Genomic DNA, 20,326 nt, shown 5'->3' with positions numbered 1-20,326 from the left:
CCCCTGGTAAGACATACAACTGAGACAAATAACCTGCACATAGAGCACTGTAATTTCCATTTAATAAAGTTCTGAAACAACACAAGTTAGAACAGCATTTCCTTAAAGGATATTCCATTTCAGCTTTGATGTCATTGAGACGATGTGACAGTTCAAAGTGGTCTTCATCTTTGTTCTCATCAAACACCCTCAGCTGAATATCAAGCTCTTCATTTTCCTTATCTTTCAAGGCCTGTTTTTCAAGGTAAAGTATATCTTAATTTTCCCTTTTTTAAAGCAAAAATTCCCCCCTTAAAGGACTGCACTGTGATGAAATGTAAGACATTAACCTTTAGAACAGCAACAAGATTCAATTCAGTACCTGGGCTTTTTTATTATAATGATTCAACTGAGAAAAACTAAGGGCAAAACATCAGCTCACAGAGCAGGTATGGGCTACAGAACAAACAAGAAAACTTCCAGTTGAATCCATTTCTCTTAATGGGACAAAGCAGTTCCTGTTTGTTAATGTCAGAATTCCATTACAAAACCACAATAGGTATATTTCAAAACATTAATTGGCATGAGGTTAAGAAGTTTAAACAAGTGTAAAAAGATTTGTTCAGATGTTCCACAGCAAATAAAGTCACTAGATCATATTAATCTATCTACATGATATAAACCTAAAAATATCCCTAAGAAAAAATAACATCACACATCAGAAAGTGTCTCAAGGCTGAATGAGCCAAAAATGGAAGTTTCTGTTTCTGACAAATGGACAATTTGAAATTTCTCATCTTAAAAGTCATAGCAGAATAAATTGTTTCAGACAAATATAAGCAGGTACTCCAGTTTTTCTCATCTTTTGTAAGTGATGAATACCTTAAGTACACCTATTTTTGATGCAAGCATCAGAATGGTTTCTTGGCTAAGAGATACAAATCTCTCCCAAGTCAGAAATATTCCTGTCTGTGCAGCTGCATGAAGACAGACATGCAGCCTCAGAATGAACTTCTGATTTGATTTTTCTTTAAAATGTCCCAATGCATTCTCAGCAGGCAGATAAAAGAAAACCAGATTTCACAGAAAACAACAGGAACAGCACATACAAAGAAAGTTAATCCAAGATTGGTTCCACAGCCAGATTCACATTGACTGCATGTGCTTTGAGCTCATTATGCAGCATTTGGCTACCCTCATTTAATTTCTAATATATTGACTTGTTTCAACTACTGTTTTGCAGCTCATGGGAATCTGAATTTGTAACTCTGCAGGCTGAAGCAGATTTGGGCTGATAATCTGACCCTCTGCTCCCCCAAATCCTTCCCATCTGCTGTCCTGGTTAAACAGTTTGGTTATCTTCAGCATTCACAGTGGACAGTGACCAACTCCTGCATACAAGGGACTCACAGGCAATATTTTCTTCAGGCCACAACGTAAAAACTCATTTCTCAAGTGTATCCTGAAATCAAGGTCCTCAGGGGATGTAACAAGGGCATTGATGAGCTGCATACATGCCACCTGCAATCAGAAACAGAATGGACATCAATACTTCAGTCACTGTTTCAGTTGATTTATAAAACCAAAAAGATGGAAATTATTTATTATGCAGCACACATGCAACACTTGGGTTTATTTTAGCACCATCATATTTTCTCTGTTTCCATATCAGGATGCTTCCACTGTATCAAAGGAGTACCACATGAATGATCATTACAGAGTAATGTTTGGGCTGGAAGGGACCTCAGAGCCCACCCAGTGCCACCCCTGCCATGGCAGGGACCCCTCCCACTGTCCCAGGGTGTCCCAAGCCCTGTCCAATGTGGCCTGGGACACTTCCAGGGGCCCCCCCACCCTAAAATCATGCCCTAGTTATTCCCAAACTGAAGTTTCCCATTGCACCTCCCTTTGTTTCTCCTCAGCATTCACCAGTCTGAAAGCAAACTGTTTCTACAATAACTAACATCTTAAAACCCACCCAATAAACACCCATACCCAAATTAGTCACATCACCAGGTGTTTTTTCCATTCCTGCAGAGCCCTTGTGCAAAATGCCTGGTCTCAGGGTAGTGGCTAATGCTTTAATTGAACAGCTGTGCACTTTAATTGATTTATTTGAAAACAGGTAGACAACAACACAACACCAAAAGTGCTGATCCACTTTAAAAGACTAAAATGGGACTCAAGGGAAATAGCAAGTTTGGTAAAAGATGTTAACTGCAAATAGAAGTAGCTTCAGAGTAGGACAAAAAAAATCAATAGCTGCTGAGGAAAAAAATCAGATAAAAAGCACCTTCCTGTTTTAATTACATTCACTATTTAGCTTTAATAGAACACCTTATGGAGTCTCAAATTTCTATTAAAACACCCTTTCAAAGGCACTCTCTTGATAGAGCTGCATCTTCAGATAATGCAGTATCATCATGCTTGCTTGAATGATTCTTGTTATTTTACTACTATGACATGACTTAACAAGCCAAAGCACATGTCCAATCTGAAATTAATAGAGAGAAGAGGTGCCATCTGCTCTGACTGCTCCTGCCAGAGAGACTCTGCCTTAATGGCTTGTGCTAATACATTCCCAGCAAAGAAGGGTTTTGTCAGAACCACGGTAATGAGTCTTGCAGTTGTGCCTTCACTGAGGTAGCAGTGAGCCTGGGGAGAGGAGCTGGCAGCAGTGGGGGTGGTGGCTGTCGTTTGCCTTAAATCAACAAGGTCATGGAGTGGGAGACAACTCCAGAATGGATTCTCCAGTGATAGCACTATTAAGATTAGAACATCATTTATAGACACTTATTGGCCATCATTAACTCATCAGCTCTGAAACAAGAGGTGCTGATGGTAAACACAGCATTAAGGCAGCTGCAGCTGATGTGGATTTGAGCCAAGACTGGAAAAAGGCATCCCAAGGATACCTGCCCTGCCTGTATTTTTCCATATCTTTCAGCCAAGGTGGCTGAAAAATAAATTTTTGTACAAAATGTGCATAATTACTGTGCAATGAGAAGGCCATAAGTCAAAGTCATCCCTTATTAGGATATTCAGCCACTTGGCCTCTATGCAAAAATGGCAGTACCAAAAAAACCCAACCAATCCCAACTAAAAAAAGCTCACATCTTAATGCCAACCAAAACTCTGGTAAACATAAAATATTTATCTCTATCCATGGACACACAAGCAGCAATAAACATGATCTAAGTCATGACAGTAACAACCACTGGCACAGATTACTTTATTAAAATAATTTTGAAAGCTCAGTAGGTTCACCTCACCCTCAGAGAGGCACTATGGCTGGTGAAAGGCACACATTGAGCACACACAGCAGGAATGCAGAGTCCTTGTTGGCAAAAGTACCAATAATATCCTGCTGCACTTCACTCATCCCAAAAGGGACCCTGCCAAAAATGGGCACACCCCGTGCTAACCCTGCCGTAATTAGCATAAATCTGAATATTTAAAGGCCACAGGTACTGCTGCCTAAAGTACCAGCACTAGCCCAGATTTATTACCTGAACATTACACCTGGCATCCAAGGAAAGAAATATCACCAATTACTCTCTTTATAAGATGAAGATTGCTTAATCCTATTTTTGGGACAGGAAGGGAGTTCCTTGGCCTCTCACCAACTAACAAGTAGAAAATCCAGTACCAGTAGGCCAGTTGTATTTATTTCTCCTCTTTTACTGATGAGTAGCACTAGAAGACGCGTGTGAATCACAGCTCCCCAGGCCATACACAGTGCTCAGCCTTTCCCTGAAGCACACACACACACAAACCCACCTGCAGCTGGATGAACTCGTGGTTCTCCAGGCCCTCCACGATCTGGGAGAAGCGTTCCTCCCTGTTGTGCCTCTCAGCAGCAGTGGTTATAGCACCTAAAAGCTTGTCCAGCCTAAGAGAGAGACAGACTGTCAGGAGAGCTCAGCACAGCCAGCTCACTCATTTCCAACATACTGAGCTCAATGCTCATACAACTCAAGGCTTAGTGCCCTCACAGAGTTTAAATGCATTATCTACAGAAGCTGAAAACAAGTCAAGAACAAGTGTTATAAATGTCTACAAGATTAATGTTGAAATAGAAAAAAGGGGAGACTAAATCTATTATTATTTCAGCAATGAAACAACCAATGAGAGGAAAAAATTCCTCCCTTTGCAAACTGCACTTGATAACAGTGGACATGTTTAACATCTGGAAATTCTAATAAACTGTCCTTTCAGGAATCAGAATGTTTTAATCCATTTATTGCATAGAAGACATGAAGTTCACCCATTTTAACCTTCAGTAAATAAACACAGTCGGAAATGTACAGGAAACATATGCCAAGTGATCATCTTTGTTTTAAAAATCTCATGGGCAAGTGCTAAATAATTCCAAGTTGAACTGTTCCAAAGCCCAGCTGTAAATCTGTAAATGCAAACTCCTGGTTCCTGTGGTAGAGGTGGTTTGTCCTTTCACACCTTCCACTTCAGCCACACTGTGTAGGTCTCTGCTCATTTGCTTTTCTCTGATTTAATACTGAATTAGGGCAACACAACAGGTGAAGTCTCTTTAATTTTAAACCACATTAAACACTTATCAGGTTACATTTGTTTCCTTGACAAGTTTTCTCACCTGTGTCCAAATTAACAACTCATAAGCACCAAAAAAGCTTCAATATCTGACTTACATGTTTTCCTCCCCAACAATGCAGATAGCAGAAAGGATTTTCACTGTCTCAGTCATCATGTGGGGTTGCTTTGGATCAATTGCTCTTGACAGCAGCAAGAGGCTCCTTTCATCTCCTAGGATCCTTTGCAAACCGTACTGGCAGAAACAAAAAGCTCTTGGTGAAAAGGTTGTGCTTGCTTGGAAATTCATGCCCAACTTGAGATCCTGAGGGATTGTCCCAGCTCCTCCCTCCCTCACCAAAACCCCACGAACCCCCTGGCCCTCACTGCTTGGGGACACAGGTCAGGGTCCCCAGAATGCATTTGAGGCATTCTCCTGATAGAGATTCAGCTCCTCAGGACCTTGTAAAATCAGTCCCCACCAAAAAACAAGTCAGGTTTTATTTTATGTCTATAACTGAAACACCTCTGAAGTATGAAAACTCTGCTTTTCTCCCTTTCATTTCTAAACTGAGCAAAAATAATTATAAGTAACTTTTATGCAGTTTTATTTGCTGGAGAAGATACACAAATATAAGACTTCAGATTTTGCTATGAATAAAATAAAATTACAAGTTTCACACATCAGCTTCCAGAAGGTACTCAGTCTGTTAACCTGAGTAACCTGTATTAGAAACAAATCAGATACAACTTAACCTAACCCTTTACCCATGACCTACCAACTTAAAAACTGCAGCTAAAAAGATATCAAATCCTACTCAATTTAAATCAGGTAGAAAGTACATTATATTAACAAACAAGTATTGAAATCTGAACTTGGAAAACTTGGAAAGCTTTTTTTTAAGTTTCCAAGTAATTAACTTCCAAATTTACTTACCTTAAATTTATACTATCATCCTCTCTTTATCAAATATTTTACTTCCACAAATCAATAATTTAACAAAACTAAGAAAAAATGCAGGAAGGTTCATGAGGAAGACTCTCAACAGAAGTTACACTAAGTTTAAGACTTGCATTCCCAAAGAGTTAAGCACTGGATAGACAAGCTCTCCTCCCCTCTCCAACATTTACCATGTTATATACCTGTTGAACTCAAACCCAAACATGATAAAATATGTGAATTTAAAATAATACTTACTTTATTGTTCATAAATGCTTTGAGGCACTGGATAAGTTTATGTTGATTCTTCTTATCAATACTTTCTTGCCTTGAAAAGAAAGGGGAAAATCACATAAGGAAAATCCTCACAACCTCCCCATCCCTCCCTTCAAATGATCCAGGTCCTTACTGTTTCTTGTCCAGAAGCTTTTCCAACGCATCCAACAGGAGCCCAAGACCTTCATGTCCAAAATTGTTAACCCAGCTGGAAAAAAAAAACCCAAAGAAAAAAGCTTTTAGTTATTTCTTAATCAAATGCAGAACTTGCAAAGCCATATCTCTGTTCTGCTTGTGCATCCCTTCACAGGCTCCACTCCTGTCTCACTTCCCAAAAGATCTGATCAGCCACGAAGGCAAACAGCTCCAACAAGTACAAATTGCTGAAAGGCACAGAGAAAGGTGAGGAGATCCTGCAGACAGCTGCAAACATTTCACTGCTCAGATCAGGGTGCTGAGAACACTGCTCTCCTGTCAACAAGCATTAGCACAATGACGCTGCTTCCCAAAAAACCCCCAAAGCCCACAACTCCTGCTCAGCAAAAACAGCATGATGAAAACTCCTGCAGAAATTGCTCTGCTTACCTGACTGGGTTGCTGGTTAGAGACACTCTCAAAGACTCCAGGCAATTAAGAAGTTTCTCATCTGAAATTCCAGACCGCAGCTCATGGATGTACTCTTGTGAGGACAGGGTACATTCGTGCTTGCTGTTTTTGAGTCCCCCCTAGCACAGAAGGCAGAATGCTGCTGAGTGTTCCAGTGATCAAACAGTGCTCAGATGATAAAATAAAGGACTAATATTTCCACAGGAATTTCCAAATCACAGTACAAGTATTCAAGACAGCTGATTTGACTTGGATTTGTCATCAGTGTTTAACACTTTTGGTTTTACATCACAAGGATAATTATTTTTGCTGGAATCTTTTTCACTTTGAGTAAAAGTGCATGTACTACAAATGGAATAGAAAAATTTAATTCCTTCATTCAGCTGTATTAACATACATAATGAGAGTGTATTGGAAACAATCATAAAGAGAGACACACAAAAAACCCAGTTCATGCAACTCCCTGAGGCAATTTTTTGCTGTACCATAGCTCCTGTTTGACCCCTAATAGAGATCTCTAGAGGATCTTGTTTGCTGCAAAAAAATAATACAAGAGATTTGACAAAGAGCTCCCTCCTGCTGAAGTGCCACTACACAAGAATAACTACTTACACAGTATTTCACTATTAAATACCTGAATATCAGTTTTTAGAGCTGGACTATTCAAACTCTTGAACAAGACAAAACACTTTTCCAAAAGGTGCAACTAATCTTTTGTACAGCTCTGACAAGTTGCAGCAGGCTTATCTCAGAAGAGTGGTTTTGATTCATTTGCAGCTCCTCAAGCTCCTTAGCTCTGAAGGGTCTGTTGAAGAGAGCCTGATAAAGATGTCATGGGTGCAAAGGCAGTATCAAGTGCCTGTCCTAGAAGAGTATTTATATGCATTTGGTTTTCATTGTATCACTTTCACCACAAATATTCCATTTTTTGTCTCTCTTTGACAAAGCTCCACTTCTTATGAAGCTGCTGCTTTGCTCTCTTCAAATTCTTACCATTCATTTTCCAAAAATACACTAAGTATGGCTGACGGCAAAATGACTTGGCTAAATTTAAATTAATGACTTTGACCTAGGCAGATTCCAGGCACACACCAGAACTGTGCTCACAATACACTTTCAGATTCAGAACAAAACCAGGACAGACTGACTGCAGTGAGACATCAGGCTCCTCTGCACTGTGTCAGCTTTGAAGCTGCTCCTTGCTGACATGCAAAGCACCTTCAGCTGGGCATCACATCAAAGGACCAAGGCAAAGATGAGTAAGAAGGATAAAAAGGGACTAGAATCAGTCTCCATCAACATCCTGAACAAAGAGATGCTCTTCCACCAAAAGAAAAAGGAATAAATGGAGGGGGGCTATATTTATAGGAATAGGAGCTGATTGTAAATTAGATTAATACATCAAAAGTCTTCAAAATTCAGAAAAACCATCACTCTGAAGGACCATAATGTAAAGAATTAGGAAAAAGGAACAGCTTTATCCCATTGGATGGATGGGAATCAGAGAAGATTTTGTGTGTAACTAATGTACATCATCTCCACGGTACAGATCCAACTGGGCACAAATGTTGTCATTTCAGCCATTCCCCAAATGGAAAAGAAGAGAACAGAAATGCTGCTGAGAGCCACAAAATGTACAGAGATGAGGCAGTGGTAATGTAAGTCGGTGCCACTGCCTGTTAAGCTGGACCCTGAACAGCTCTCTAGAATGCAAGGCAGGGGCTCCTCCCAAGAGAGGAGCTCGCCCTTGCCCTGCAGCCTGCTGCCAGCTCCACAGGAGACTCCAGCTCACACTGGGGCAACCTCAAGTCTTTGCTGCTCTTTGTTTCATTTTTAAACCAAGGTGGGATCCTGCTGCCTCCTTCTGTGCCATCCAGGCCATTGGTGAAGCACCTCTGCTCTGCCTAGTCCCTTATTTTCAGAAGACCCATGACTCTCAAAAAGAGATCAACAATTCAAAAAGAACTGGCAGCTATGGTACTCTGCTAAGGCTCTTTCCCACAGCTTGCAGGACAGGCACATTTCTTCATTGGTTCTTTAAAAAGCACCTTTAACTGCACAGCAATAAGGAACCAACTCTTCTTCCTTATTTTCTTCCTCCTTCAAAATGGATGGTCACTCAAGACAGCTCATAAAAAGCCATTCTTGAAATCTTTCAGAGAATTTTCAGATTACCAGGATTACTTTGTTATTCCCTGCAATCAAGGTCTCAGTCTCAATCCACTCTCACCTCCAGCCATGCTAACTCAAATGCTGAACCAGATGCAACTTCTTTTATTTCCCTATTCAAAGAGAGTTTGACTGGAATACTATTTTTAAGAATTGCTATGCCTTTATATGAATCAGATTTTGATACAAACATTTTTCATTTACTTGGAGGTGTAAGGTCTCAGTGAAAAATGTTTACAGGAGAACACCTAATAAAGATGGAAGCAAAAGGGAAGTAGAAAGAAACTGAAGAGGGCTGGGTCTCACATCAGAATGCTCAGAGATTAATCCAATGCTCAAGAATGAACATCTTAGGAATTCCCTTATGACTGGTCACCTTCAGTGTTACAATTAAGGCAGAGGAAGATTCCCTGGTGCCAGCTCAAACGAGAGCCTGCACCACACAGCAGTCCCTCCAGTGCTGAGGGTCCCGTGTAAAATTCAAGCTCCCAAGTTCCCATGAACGGGAAACCTCTTCTCTGCCATCTCTACAACCCAACAGTCCTAATGGGAACACCCCAAAATTCCTCCCTGGTCACGGTGGATCTGTACATCTTGAAGGGAACAGCTCCACGTGCTGGCAGCAGCAAACAGGTCCCAAAGGATGAACCCTGGAGGAGGCACTCGGAGGTGCAAGAGCTCTTCAAGCAATGATATGCAAAGCCATACACCAGGCACAGCATTTCTGATTTAGTATTTAGCAAGTTATTTGCACAAAAACATGCTTTTAATGCAGAGCTGTTCTTGCTCTCTGTCAGACCCTGAACCCAAAGGCATGGGGGAAGAAAACATGTTAGAATTTCTCCTCTACCCATTGTGGGAGTATCAGCTTGCTTTATAAAATTAATCTCACAAAGCAGCTGTTCAGGCTAATTCACACCAAAAGGAAATTACACAGCAGCAGTGGTTTTAACACACTGAGCTGGAAAATTAATAATTTGTCCCCTCAAAAATCAAATACTTTTAAATACATAAGCACAATGAAGATATTCTCCTCAATTAGGGGAAGAACCAATAGTGTGCACAAAACTAACAAGCACTGGCGAACACAAGTCTCTTTAAAGGTCACTATGAATAACACAAAGCCAAGAGAAAAATATACAAGAATATAGTGTGCAGGAGAGAAACCTAACTACATCTGAGGTGATGATTAGGCAGTTTCAAGTCATAGATTGTTCTCTATTTCTACTACAAAATTTAATTACTGAATATGATCTAAGTAGAAAGCCTTGCTGTATCTGAAAAGCCTGTTCTGGCTGTAATCAAAAATAAAGTCCATCCATAATTTAAAAGAAAATTTTTGCTTTCAACCACTATTTTAAATCCATATGTAATTATTCCCAAAAAATCCCATACAATAGGAAGCAAAAACTTGCTGAACTCACTCCAACAAATGAAACTCCAAATATTTGTCTATAATATTTGAATTCAATCAAAACATAAAACGTAGATGAGTCCTTAATAAGAGAAAAGCTATGCTCTCAGTGATCTCATCTTAAACATATTGACCTCCTGGATCCTCTAAATTAATCTTATTGTCACATTGATCTGCTGAAGTTGGCATTTCCAAGACAAGCTATGAATAACAACAATTAGAGCATAAAAAATTCCCCATCTAAACAGAATGAAGTAAGCCAAATATTGTCAATTTTAAATTTCAAGTGTCTGCCTTCAATAAAAGGCAAGACAAGCTTAAATTGTGTTTGTTGCTCACAGTGAAGAGATGAGCTCAGTGAGTTCGAAGTATTTGGAAACAGACTCCTGAAAACTTGAAGAAATCCCTCAAAAGTATAAGCAATGATCTCATTCTACTAAGATCAACATGATTGACAATTATTTTGATAAAATAAGGATTCAGTTGTGCCCCCTGAACTTTTAAAACCCAGATAAAAGTCCAAACTATTCCAGCCTAATCTCTAAAAAGTGAAGTTCATAAGAGAAAACAAAACTCTCGTGTTCGTACTCACCGGAACTTTACTTCCGACTATCTGCATGCAGTGGTCAGCCAAGAGAGGTTATTGTGTAAAAAAGATAATAATAATACATAAATAAACACAGCACAGCACTTAGTAGGATGTAGTTGCACACACATTTTTCAGTGTTTAATCATTAGTAGTAGTAACATTCTCTTATTACTTTATCAACCTGTTCAGGGGTTAGAGCTTCTCTACAGAAAAAAGCTCAAATGCTACTTCCCTGCATTTGAGCTCTACAGCAGGAGCATCAATTTCAAATTCTTATGTTTTGCTGCTGAATCCTCAGTATTTGACACATTTGCCTACAAATAACTGAATACCTGTCTTGACAGCTACATCTTGAAAGATTAAAAATGCCATTTGTTAAAATTATCGGGTCAGATACTTTACATATGACACTGAGAACACTAATGGCATACTGACTTCCTTGTATGTATAACAACTGCTTTTATTATGGAGCTTTTGATCTGTTTAGATGATGTCACCACTGAATTTAATTAAGTTTTTGTAATCAAAAACATAGCCTACAGTTATAACTCCAACTTGCATTTCAGAAAATCTCACATGGCATTTTTATTCAACTGCTCGGTATGGATGCTTTTAATTACATGGATAATTAAACAGTGATTTTCAGAATGCCATCTCCTCTTTACCATGGAAAAGCATCTCTCTATATTCATGAACAAAAAGGTGACTTTCCCCAGGGGAAAGTGCAGGCAGGCAGCACATCTGTGCCCTGCTCTGCCACCCTGCACAAATGCCCACAATGCTGGGAGCACAGGGACATCTGCTCCAGCAGGGCAGCCTCTGTGCTCACCTGAGCTCACCTGCTGCAGGCTGCCAGCTCACTGCACAACCACCACTGCTCTGCTCAGCCTCCCCCTGCTTCATTTTCTACTCTTTTCTCTCCCATTTTTCCTTTAGGGACTCTTTCAGAAACAAAAGTCACTGCAAGTCTCTACAATCAACACTCTCTTCCTGAAGAAGTTTCCCCTAGAAGCACAGAAGGGATTGCCATCAGCAGACAATCTCCTCTCCTAATCTATTATCTTCTCCTCTCACCAATGTTCAACTAGTCACTACAGCACAAAATGTCACCAGGGTCATTTGTGGAACAGAATCTCAATCCTTCACCAGTTCTCAGCTATCATTTCCATGGTCAACAATCTTTCTCTTCAAGTGAGAGAAGGAATGAGAAGCACAGAAAATCACTTCCCATGAAAGCATCCAGCTCATCAGCTCCTACATGTCCTCCATGGCCAAGGAGAACTTTCTTCACCCAGTGAAACCCAAAGTTCCTCTCTCAGAACTCCGAAGACACGTGTTTCAGAAAAGCATGGTCAACATGCTGCAGACAGCACACAGGCAGAGAAAACGAAGCACCAAATTGAAAATAATCTGGTTAAGACAACATCAGAAAATGAGAGTGATATTTTCACATGAAGGGAGGGAGCTCAAAAGCCTAATTAAAACAAACATGAAATGAACCGCAAGAAAAGTGACATCAACTGTTAAATGTGTTTTGTGAGCTCTAAGCAGAAGGTCCAAGTGTAAAAAGGGAAGACAGATAATTATCTGTGACAAAAGAAAAAGGTAGAAAATTTAAAGACAGATCATTTTGAATGCAACCAGCATTTTCATGGAAGACAATCCTGAAGAAAGGAAAGTTTGACAATTCATGATGCAGTAAAGGTTGAGTAGGGCTTGAATTCATTGAGCAGAATAGTAGTTGCTCTGAACAGAAGATGAAATCACAAGTGAAAATGAGGTTTGGCGCCACCATAAGATCCCAATCAACATTTTAAAATTAACCACTGTATTTTAATTTCTTTTTTTTAACAATCAAGATGCTAGCTATTTAGAAGTTAAATTAGGATAACACAACAGAAAGGCAATGTGTATTTCTGGAAGATTCCATTCAAATGCTGTGATTCAATTGCAAGGAGGACATACTGAAGCACACAAACTTTAACATGAGTTGTTTTTCCTCTAGGAAAAACACTTGGCAATGTGTAAAACAGCCACACTGGTGCTGACTTAAGCCCAAAGTGCACATTCATGTACAAGGACCTTTTAGGATGACTCGGTTTTAAATTATTAGTACATTTAGGCAAATGTCTTCCCAGTTCTGTTACGTTTCCCATGCTGCAGCACACATGGGGAGCAATGCAATGCATGAACATTTCAGCAGTGAGCCATGCAATGGTAGCCATGCTTTCCTTACTCAGCTGCATTTCAATTGCAGTGTACATGACAGACATCACCATTGTTTAACTGCATTTTGGGAAAAAATGCAAATACTTCCATTTCTACTTCCACTTTCTACTGCTTCACTAAAGTATTTCTGCATACTAAGAAAAATTTCAGATTTAATATTGATCATCAAGTGAAGATAAAAAACTTACAAAGCATAATTAACAGTTCCCAAAGACAGTCTAGTTCATAGTTCATAACATTCACTGCCTAAGCATGAATAATTCTCCAGTAATTTGTACATTTAGTTGGACCATGCTTAAAGCACTGGATTCCTTCCAGCACACACTTAAGGACTGTGGATTTTCTTTAAGATGAACTCATGCAGGAACATCACTCCTCTCAGAACTTAAATCACCACTTTCATTACCATTTCATCACCATTATAACACAAACTTCTCCTCACTGAAGTTTTTAATGTTTAGGCAAGGCATTTGCATAATAATTGCATGTCATTGTCATCTTAATTTTGTAAATTGAAGTCTGCAGAGGTGATTTTCAAGGTTAACAAGTCAATTGTACTGCTTGGAGTCTATGCTTAAAGATTCCTTAGCCAGACACCAACACAATCTTTACTAATTTCTATATTCGTCAGAGTCAACTTTTAACACACACAAAGCATTGCTGCTATATTTTATAAATAATTAGTACAAAAGTTCAGCTGCAGAAAATAAACTGCAGCTCTTCACTACTTGAAATTTTATTTCTATACCCCAAAAATGTTGGTGTATCCAGTCTTCAAAAACTCTATATGAAGAGTTAATCAATTAAATTACAGAGAATAGTCAACATCAGTGAAAAGTCAAAACATTTTTTCAATTCAAAATGTAATTTGGAACTGGATTTAAGACCATCCTTTCACTAAAAATGTCTAGCACATACATTGCTACTGAAACCACAAAGAAACTTTGGGTACCAAAAATCCTTAAGATGAACTGCACAGAAAGATGCTCAGGTTCTATCCATGACTCTACATTATTGGATTTGCAATTTCTTATGGTTTCCAAGAAAGGACTGAGTTTTGACATTGCCCAGCAAGGCAAATGCAAACTGACTGCTCAGATGCAGCTGCAAGCATTCACAATGAGTTAGCAAGTACACGTTTATTTTTTCCTATCACTCTGAGATAAAGCCAGATAAAAAAAATTCAAGTTTCAAGCTTGAAAAGGCCAAGACTCCAAGCCAGGCTCCTTCCTGAGGTGAGTACTTACGGATTTGGCAGTTGCAGAAATGTACTGGACAACCATCTCACGTTTGGTGCTCAGGTCTTTGTCTCGTAAAGGAGCTTTACGTTCCTCATTCAGGTTCATGTCCTCCTGAAAGAACCACACCACACAACATCAGCAACACAGCTCAGGATTTTCAGTAGTCTTTGTTCTTTTAAAGCTACTTTTGTTAAACAATTAATTTTCAAACAAACAGAAGTTACTTTTTCCTGTTTATCTGTGTGTGTTTGATTTTGCCCTACATGATTTTCCCATTTAAATCTGTCACCTCAAGTGTTCATTGTTTTTGAGACTTACCCAAAATCTAAACTGAATCAAAGGGAGTTAACATCTGTAAAATTTGGCTCAGTAAATCTAGAGGACAAGCACAACAATTCTACATCTCAAGTTGTTGCAGAAGTGTCAACTCTTGAGATGTTCCTGTGTTTGCAGTGAAATCTTATCACAGTGGGCACCATTCCTGCACTATCTAATCAAAGGCTGTTATTACATGGATTAGTAGCTTGTGGAAGGGATAGAGCTGAAACTGTTCCAACTGATGTATTTAAAACAAGCCTAAAAGTCAAAATGCTCTGCTAGATTAAACCTATTAGGACACTTCTTTTAACTTGGTAACTGATTAAATACAATGCAGTCATTACCAGTCATGACTAGGCTTGCCATTAAAAGTCAAAGGAACTTCAGACTGGCACCTCAGAGCAGTCAATGCTCTGCAATCACTACTGGTGAGCAGCCTTGTCACAGAACTTCAGTGTGTGTGAGACAGACCCATTGTCTGCTTCAATTACCATTCCTTGGAAAAGTTAAAAACTAATCCCTTAACAAGCAAAACAAGCAAGAGTTAATTAACACTTATCCAATCCTTCAAAAGACATTCACAGCTCCACTGAAGAGAGCAGAGCTACCCAGTGGAACAGGACAGTTCTACCCACACCACATCTTACCATCATTTTTTCAAAGAGATCCATAACTTCTTTCTCTGATAAGTTCATGCAGCGCTCATCAACAAGTGCCTGGGCATGTGGGATCTCACTGATGGAAGGCTGGGAGTCAATGGGATGCTGAATGAGAGGCTTCTCCTTCTTCACAGCTGATTTCCTGAAGCTTGTGATTCTGTCACGCTGCAAAAACATCCCAAATTAAGCAGAAATAGAAAGAGAAAAGCAGCCAATTGGATGGCAGCAAGGCACGTGTTTTTAGTTAATTCAAGCAGCAGAGTTAAACTGAACTGTAAGTAAAAATACTCAAATATTTAGAGATTACTTTGCACAGAAAGACAATAACATGTAAGGTAAACTCATGACAAGTCACATGCAAATGGCATTTAAATAATTCTCACTGATCCAAAATTGCACCAGCTAGGTGAAACTCCTAGCACTTCAAAGTCCTCAGCTCATTTTCTCCCATTACTAATTACTGTGACAGTGAATAAATATGGTACCACAAAGGTAATGTCCACTGTCCCTTCACCCGAAGGGCTACAAGTCTTTGGAGGACAAAGTAAAAGGCAGCGTGGGGAAGGAGGTACTCACAAGTTCATCAGGCTTATAAAACATCCTGCTGAAGTAAAATGAAGTTGGTAGAGGCGTTAATGCTCCAAGCATAGCTCCTAAGCCCTGGCAGAGTTTTTGAGGAGGAACTGGTGGAATTAGTGCTGAGCTTGAGGAAGGCAGTGAAGGGTGGCTCCCACAGCAGCAGCACCAGGGTTAAACACACGGCCAGGCACTGCCAGGGCTCTGGGTTAGGGCTGACACCAAGCCCCACTCCTGGCTGCAGGCATGCTCAGTTAGGGGTTAATGTTGGAAATAACCAGCACCTTCCTTATAAGGCCATTTCTGTTGTACTCATAACATAGAACTCTATTCTGAAAAAAGTCTGAATTTTTTGATTTAATATCTTTATTTTTTATATATATACATATATATGTTCAATTTGAGAACATCATGCATACAGCAATTTTCCTCAAAGAACTGTTTGCATGCACAAACACCCCTGTATTTGTTTCAGACACTCAACAGCCTTATGAAGATGTGCTTTCATCTAACAGCAGCTTATGTAGGGTTACCAGGATCACTCAGAGCAGTCACTGTCATCTCCTCCAAAACTTGTAAACAAAATTTATATTGGCTACAACAAAACCTCTCTGAGGTCTGAAATGTCTGATGGAGACAGACTTTGCTTGCAAAAGTTTTGATTCATTTCAGATTAGTGAATCCAGAATGGAGACACTAGAGTGAGAGCTGTGGAGTATGGAGAAGAAAGATTATTTTTCTGTTGCTTTGTTTATTTTTATTCATTTTTGTTGTTCATTGTTTTTGTTGTTATTGTTGAGATCCCATGAGATGACCTTAAATCTCTGAAGGAAAGTGTCCCTAGATAAGCTGCATTCCCTTTGAACTTCTTTTGAACTTTTTTTTGAGGTTTTCTTCCTTAGATATTTTTATATTTGTGGACAGAAGCACAATACCTATAAGGATACAGTTAATGTCTTTGACAAAGCAAGAACATAACTTTAATCCATTTTCTACCTTATTAGAATAGTTTAAATTACACTTAAAATTAGGGCATAGCCTGGTGAAAAGCCAAGGATATGACAGTGCCTGAAATGCAGTTTTATATTGACCATTCAACAGTCACAAAAAGTCATTTAAGATCCAATTGTACCACACTTCATCTGTTTCAAGTGTAACTTATTAACACCAAATTTGTTCAATTAGATTGCACCGGTGAGATCACTGGAAAGACACAAAGAAATCTCCTGTGTGATTTCCAGGCTCCATTTCCTCATTTCAGATGTGCAGACAATCATTAACTAAAGAACCACTCTGGCTTTATTTTGTATATATATAATACAAGGCGGTAATTTTAATGAAATAAATTTTCTGTAAAAATATTTGGAACCAGTTTCAAAGAATTCAGCTTTATCAAGCTAGTGCTACTGAGCACACACTTGTCCCTTGGCACTCAGTGGACATTTATTACCCAAAATGGCTCCACTTGAATCATGTGGCAACCAGCTTTGAAGAGGCACTGCAGCCCATTTACTGGTAAAGAGAAGGTCAGGAGAAATAACACTTCAGCTGTTGAGCAACAGTTTCAACATAGCCACAGTATTACTGAAGTATTTCAAATGTGCTTAAGGAAGTTTCTCCAAACAGAAATCATGATTAATCTTCTTCAACTGAAGCCAAAAATTAAGATCTTTAGGAATAGTCACTCAACTTTCTGAAATCTAATGTTTAATATCCTTATAAGAATGTTATTTTGTCCACAACATTGAGTAAAGTAGCATGCAGCGTGGAGTTACCATTGCAAATTAAGATGCTACAAAGACCTTACCACATCATCTGCCAAAGTTTTTATTTGAATATTCTATTAAAAAAACAAAAAACAACACACACAAATCAAAGAAAAAAAAGACAGTGTTACCTACTGCTTCAGAATAAAGGAGTCTATTTCATGTAATTTAACATTAAAAAGCATTTGAAATTTCACTACGGGTTCTAAATAACTGCAGGCAAATGGACAAGAAATGTCCATTTTTTCTGTGAAAAAGCAAGCTTGCGTCCCATTGCACCCTATGCTGTGGCTATGGAATTGATGCACCCAAAGCCCCAGAGGTGCCCAAAGGAGCAGCCAGGGCTCCCACACCAAACCCAGACTGCGCAGGGCCAGCAGCACACGGGGCTGTGAGCTCAGAGCTCAGCTCTGCCCAGGCTGTGCCCATTGCACCCTATGCTGTGGCTACAGAATTGATGCACCCAAAGCCCCAGAGGTGCCCAAAGGAGCAGCCAGGACTCCCACACCAAACCCAGACTGTGCAGGGCCAGCAGCACACGGGGCTGTGAGCTCAGCTCTGCCCAGGCTGTGCCCATTGCACCCCATCCTGAGGGTATGGAATTGATGCACCCAAAGCCCCAGAGGTGCCCAAAGGAGCAGCCAGGGCTCCCGGCAGGGCTCCCACACCAAACCCAGACTGTGCAGGGCCAGCAGCACACGGGGCTGTGAGCTCAGAGCTCAGCTCTGCCCAGGCTGTGCCCACAGCCCTGCAGCCTCTGCCAACTGCGCTGGGCACTGAGTCACGGCAGCCCGGAGAGCAACTGGCTCGAGTCGCTGAAGTGATGATGCACAAACCACCCTCCCTCCCTCCCTTGTCACTTCTTCCTGAGCAGGAAAATCCTGCTGACAGCATTCACCAGCGTTACGTTTTGATTCGTGGCCAAAAAAACCACCCATACTGCACACCAATATCAGCAGTCATTATTGAGGAAACATTTGGTTCATGAACTTGGCTCAGCTGACAAAGCAGCCATGAAAGGAGTTCAGGTCTAGAACTCATGGGGGGACAGGATTTCAGAAGCATTCAGAAATCCGTGGGACAGTGGAGAGGACTGACCCCAGCTCACAGGTCAGTCCCCACTCATTCCCTCCCAGCAGGATCATGGAGCCAATCAGAAGTACAAAAGCAAGAAACACTTGATGGGTGAGCTATAAAGATAATGTAATAATGATGGGAATAAAGAAAATAAATAAAGCCATCATTTGGCACCAGCAGGCCGGTGTGTACCCAGTTTCTGAGCACCTGATGATTTGGTAAACTGCTCCTCCCCGCCCTGCAGCCCTGCCTTTACTGCCCAGCACGATGTAAAACGTTTTGGAATGTGTTTGGTCACTGTGGATGAGCTGTCCCAGCTGTGTCCCCACCTCCAGGCCACCCTGCTCCTGGAGGGAGCTGACAAGAAGCAGAAATCCTGCAGACTGGGGAGGGCTGTTCAGCAAGAGCTGAAGCACTGGGGTGTTCTTTCTGTCCGTGCTGTTTTGGTCACAAATGTGACACAGCACCAGATGGGCTGTTCTGAACCAGCTCCACCTGATCCTGACACACATCTGCACATCCAGATGTTGACACCAACCCTTCACCTTCCAAACTGCCACATCTTAACACCCTTCCTTACACCTCTCCTGTATTTCCCTCACCTGGGCTTATAATTCATAAATATGGAATTTATCATCTTGAAATCAAAGCTAAGATGTGCACTTACCACTGTGGTAAATAAACCCTTTAATTGAGACTGCAGAGAAAAATGGAATAAAACCTGACCCTGTTTTTAATAGACAGCCAGGCAAGCAAGAAGTTCTGAAACTCCACATACATTTTAGGAACTACTTGTATGAGAACATTTTTTCCCCTTCTCATTTAAGTACTGTCAATCTCTGCCAGAAGCTGGAACAGGATCATCTACCCCATCTCTACACTTATATTGCATTTGTCACTCAAACTCCTCTGGGCAAAGTACAGAACACTAAAACAAGATAGCACACTGCATTTTTTCAGACCCAGATTTCCTTCTGGTGCACAACTCCACTGCTGCCAGCAGCCACTCGAGATAAGCAGCACATCTAACAGGTAGCAGAGACACTGCAAGGAGCTGCAGGCAAAGCCAAGGCACTTCTGTACCCACAGATCCTCACAGCATCTGACAATCTCTTGTGCTAACAAAGAAATTGCACTTCCAGGCTGATTTCAGAACATAACCCAAAAGTAGTTTACCTTCCTAGAAGGAAATTTAAGATATGGTAGATTCTGTAGTCCTCCAGCATTATTCTTTCTGCCATCTATGAGGCAGCCAGAGCAACACAAGACAGAAAAATCTGCACTTTCCTGGCTTGTTACAGACACTGAGTCCCTGTCTGCAGGAGCAGCCCAAGGGAAAAGGCTTCACAAAAATCCCTGGGGAAACATTTGCAGATAAGGGATATCAAATTAACATTTATATCTAAAATACATATACAATTTAAGGCAGCTGTAGATCATCTCTCTCTCCTAGTTAAAATATCAACACAAAGCACAGAATTTCTTCAGCTTCTATACCAGAGAACTATCTCCTACTCACTTAGTTCTGTACTTAGAAGATTGAAGTGATAGAGCTTCTCCTTTCCAGTCCATCAACAGTTAATATCATTTTCTAGTCCCTCTTCCCAGTCTGAGTTTACTCTGTGCATCTGGCTACTTTTATAAGCACAGACAGATCATGACAGAAAATCACACAAAAATAATAACATATACTAATCCACCTGCACCAGACAATTCTTTATCTCAGAAGGTCTCAGCCAAGTTAATACTCAGAGTAATTGAAATCTTGCACATGAGAACAGTAGAAAGATATTTGTGGATCACTACACTTCCAGATGCAGAAATCAGTGCTTCCTCATGCAAACAATGCAGGCTACAGCAGCAACAACATCACATTCACAGAATTCAATTACTTGAGATGACTGCACCAACTTTTAATACAAAATTCACAGCAAGTTTA

At 40.2% G+C, this 20,326-nt stretch overlaps 1 protein-coding gene across 4 annotated transcripts in view; it reads right to left on the bottom strand.

Annotated features, from left to right (window-relative positions):
• Positions 1-20,326, bottom strand: part of DIAPH2 (diaphanous related formin 2) — a 166,994-nt gene that overhangs the window by 134,420 nt on the left and 12,248 nt on the right. The window contains exons 2-12 of one of the 4 annotated variants that reach the window (XM_063170841.1): positions 17,352-17,384; positions 14,957-15,133; positions 13,998-14,102; positions 10,525-10,545; positions 6,329-6,468; positions 5,877-5,951; positions 5,726-5,795; positions 4,647-4,783; positions 3,760-3,871; positions 1,390-1,500; positions 114-232 (exon numbers count right to left, since the gene is read on the bottom strand). In XM_063170841.1, coding sequence (XP_063026911.1) covers positions 114-232; positions 1,390-1,500; positions 3,760-3,871; positions 4,647-4,783; positions 5,726-5,795; positions 5,877-5,951; positions 6,329-6,468; positions 10,525-10,545; positions 13,998-14,102; positions 14,957-15,133; positions 17,352-17,384 — 1,100 coding nt within the window. Of the gene's footprint in view, positions 1-113; positions 233-1,389; positions 1,501-3,759; positions 3,872-4,646; positions 4,784-5,725; positions 5,796-5,876; positions 5,952-6,328; positions 6,469-10,524; positions 10,546-13,997; positions 14,103-14,956; positions 15,134-17,319; positions 17,385-20,326 lie in introns of those variants that run through there. The other 3 variants (XM_063170844.1, XM_063170842.1, XM_063170843.1) reach the window with 3 other exon arrangements.

The sequence above is a fragment of the Melospiza melodia genome, chromosome 16 (genome assembly GCF_035770615.1).
Source record: "Melospiza melodia melodia isolate bMelMel2 chromosome 16, bMelMel2.pri, whole genome shotgun sequence".
Classification (NCBI taxonomy): domain Eukaryota; kingdom Metazoa; phylum Chordata; class Aves; order Passeriformes; family Passerellidae; genus Melospiza; species Melospiza melodia.
Note: the sequence above shows the minus strand (reverse complement) of the source record. Positions and strands in the feature narration are given on the sequence as shown.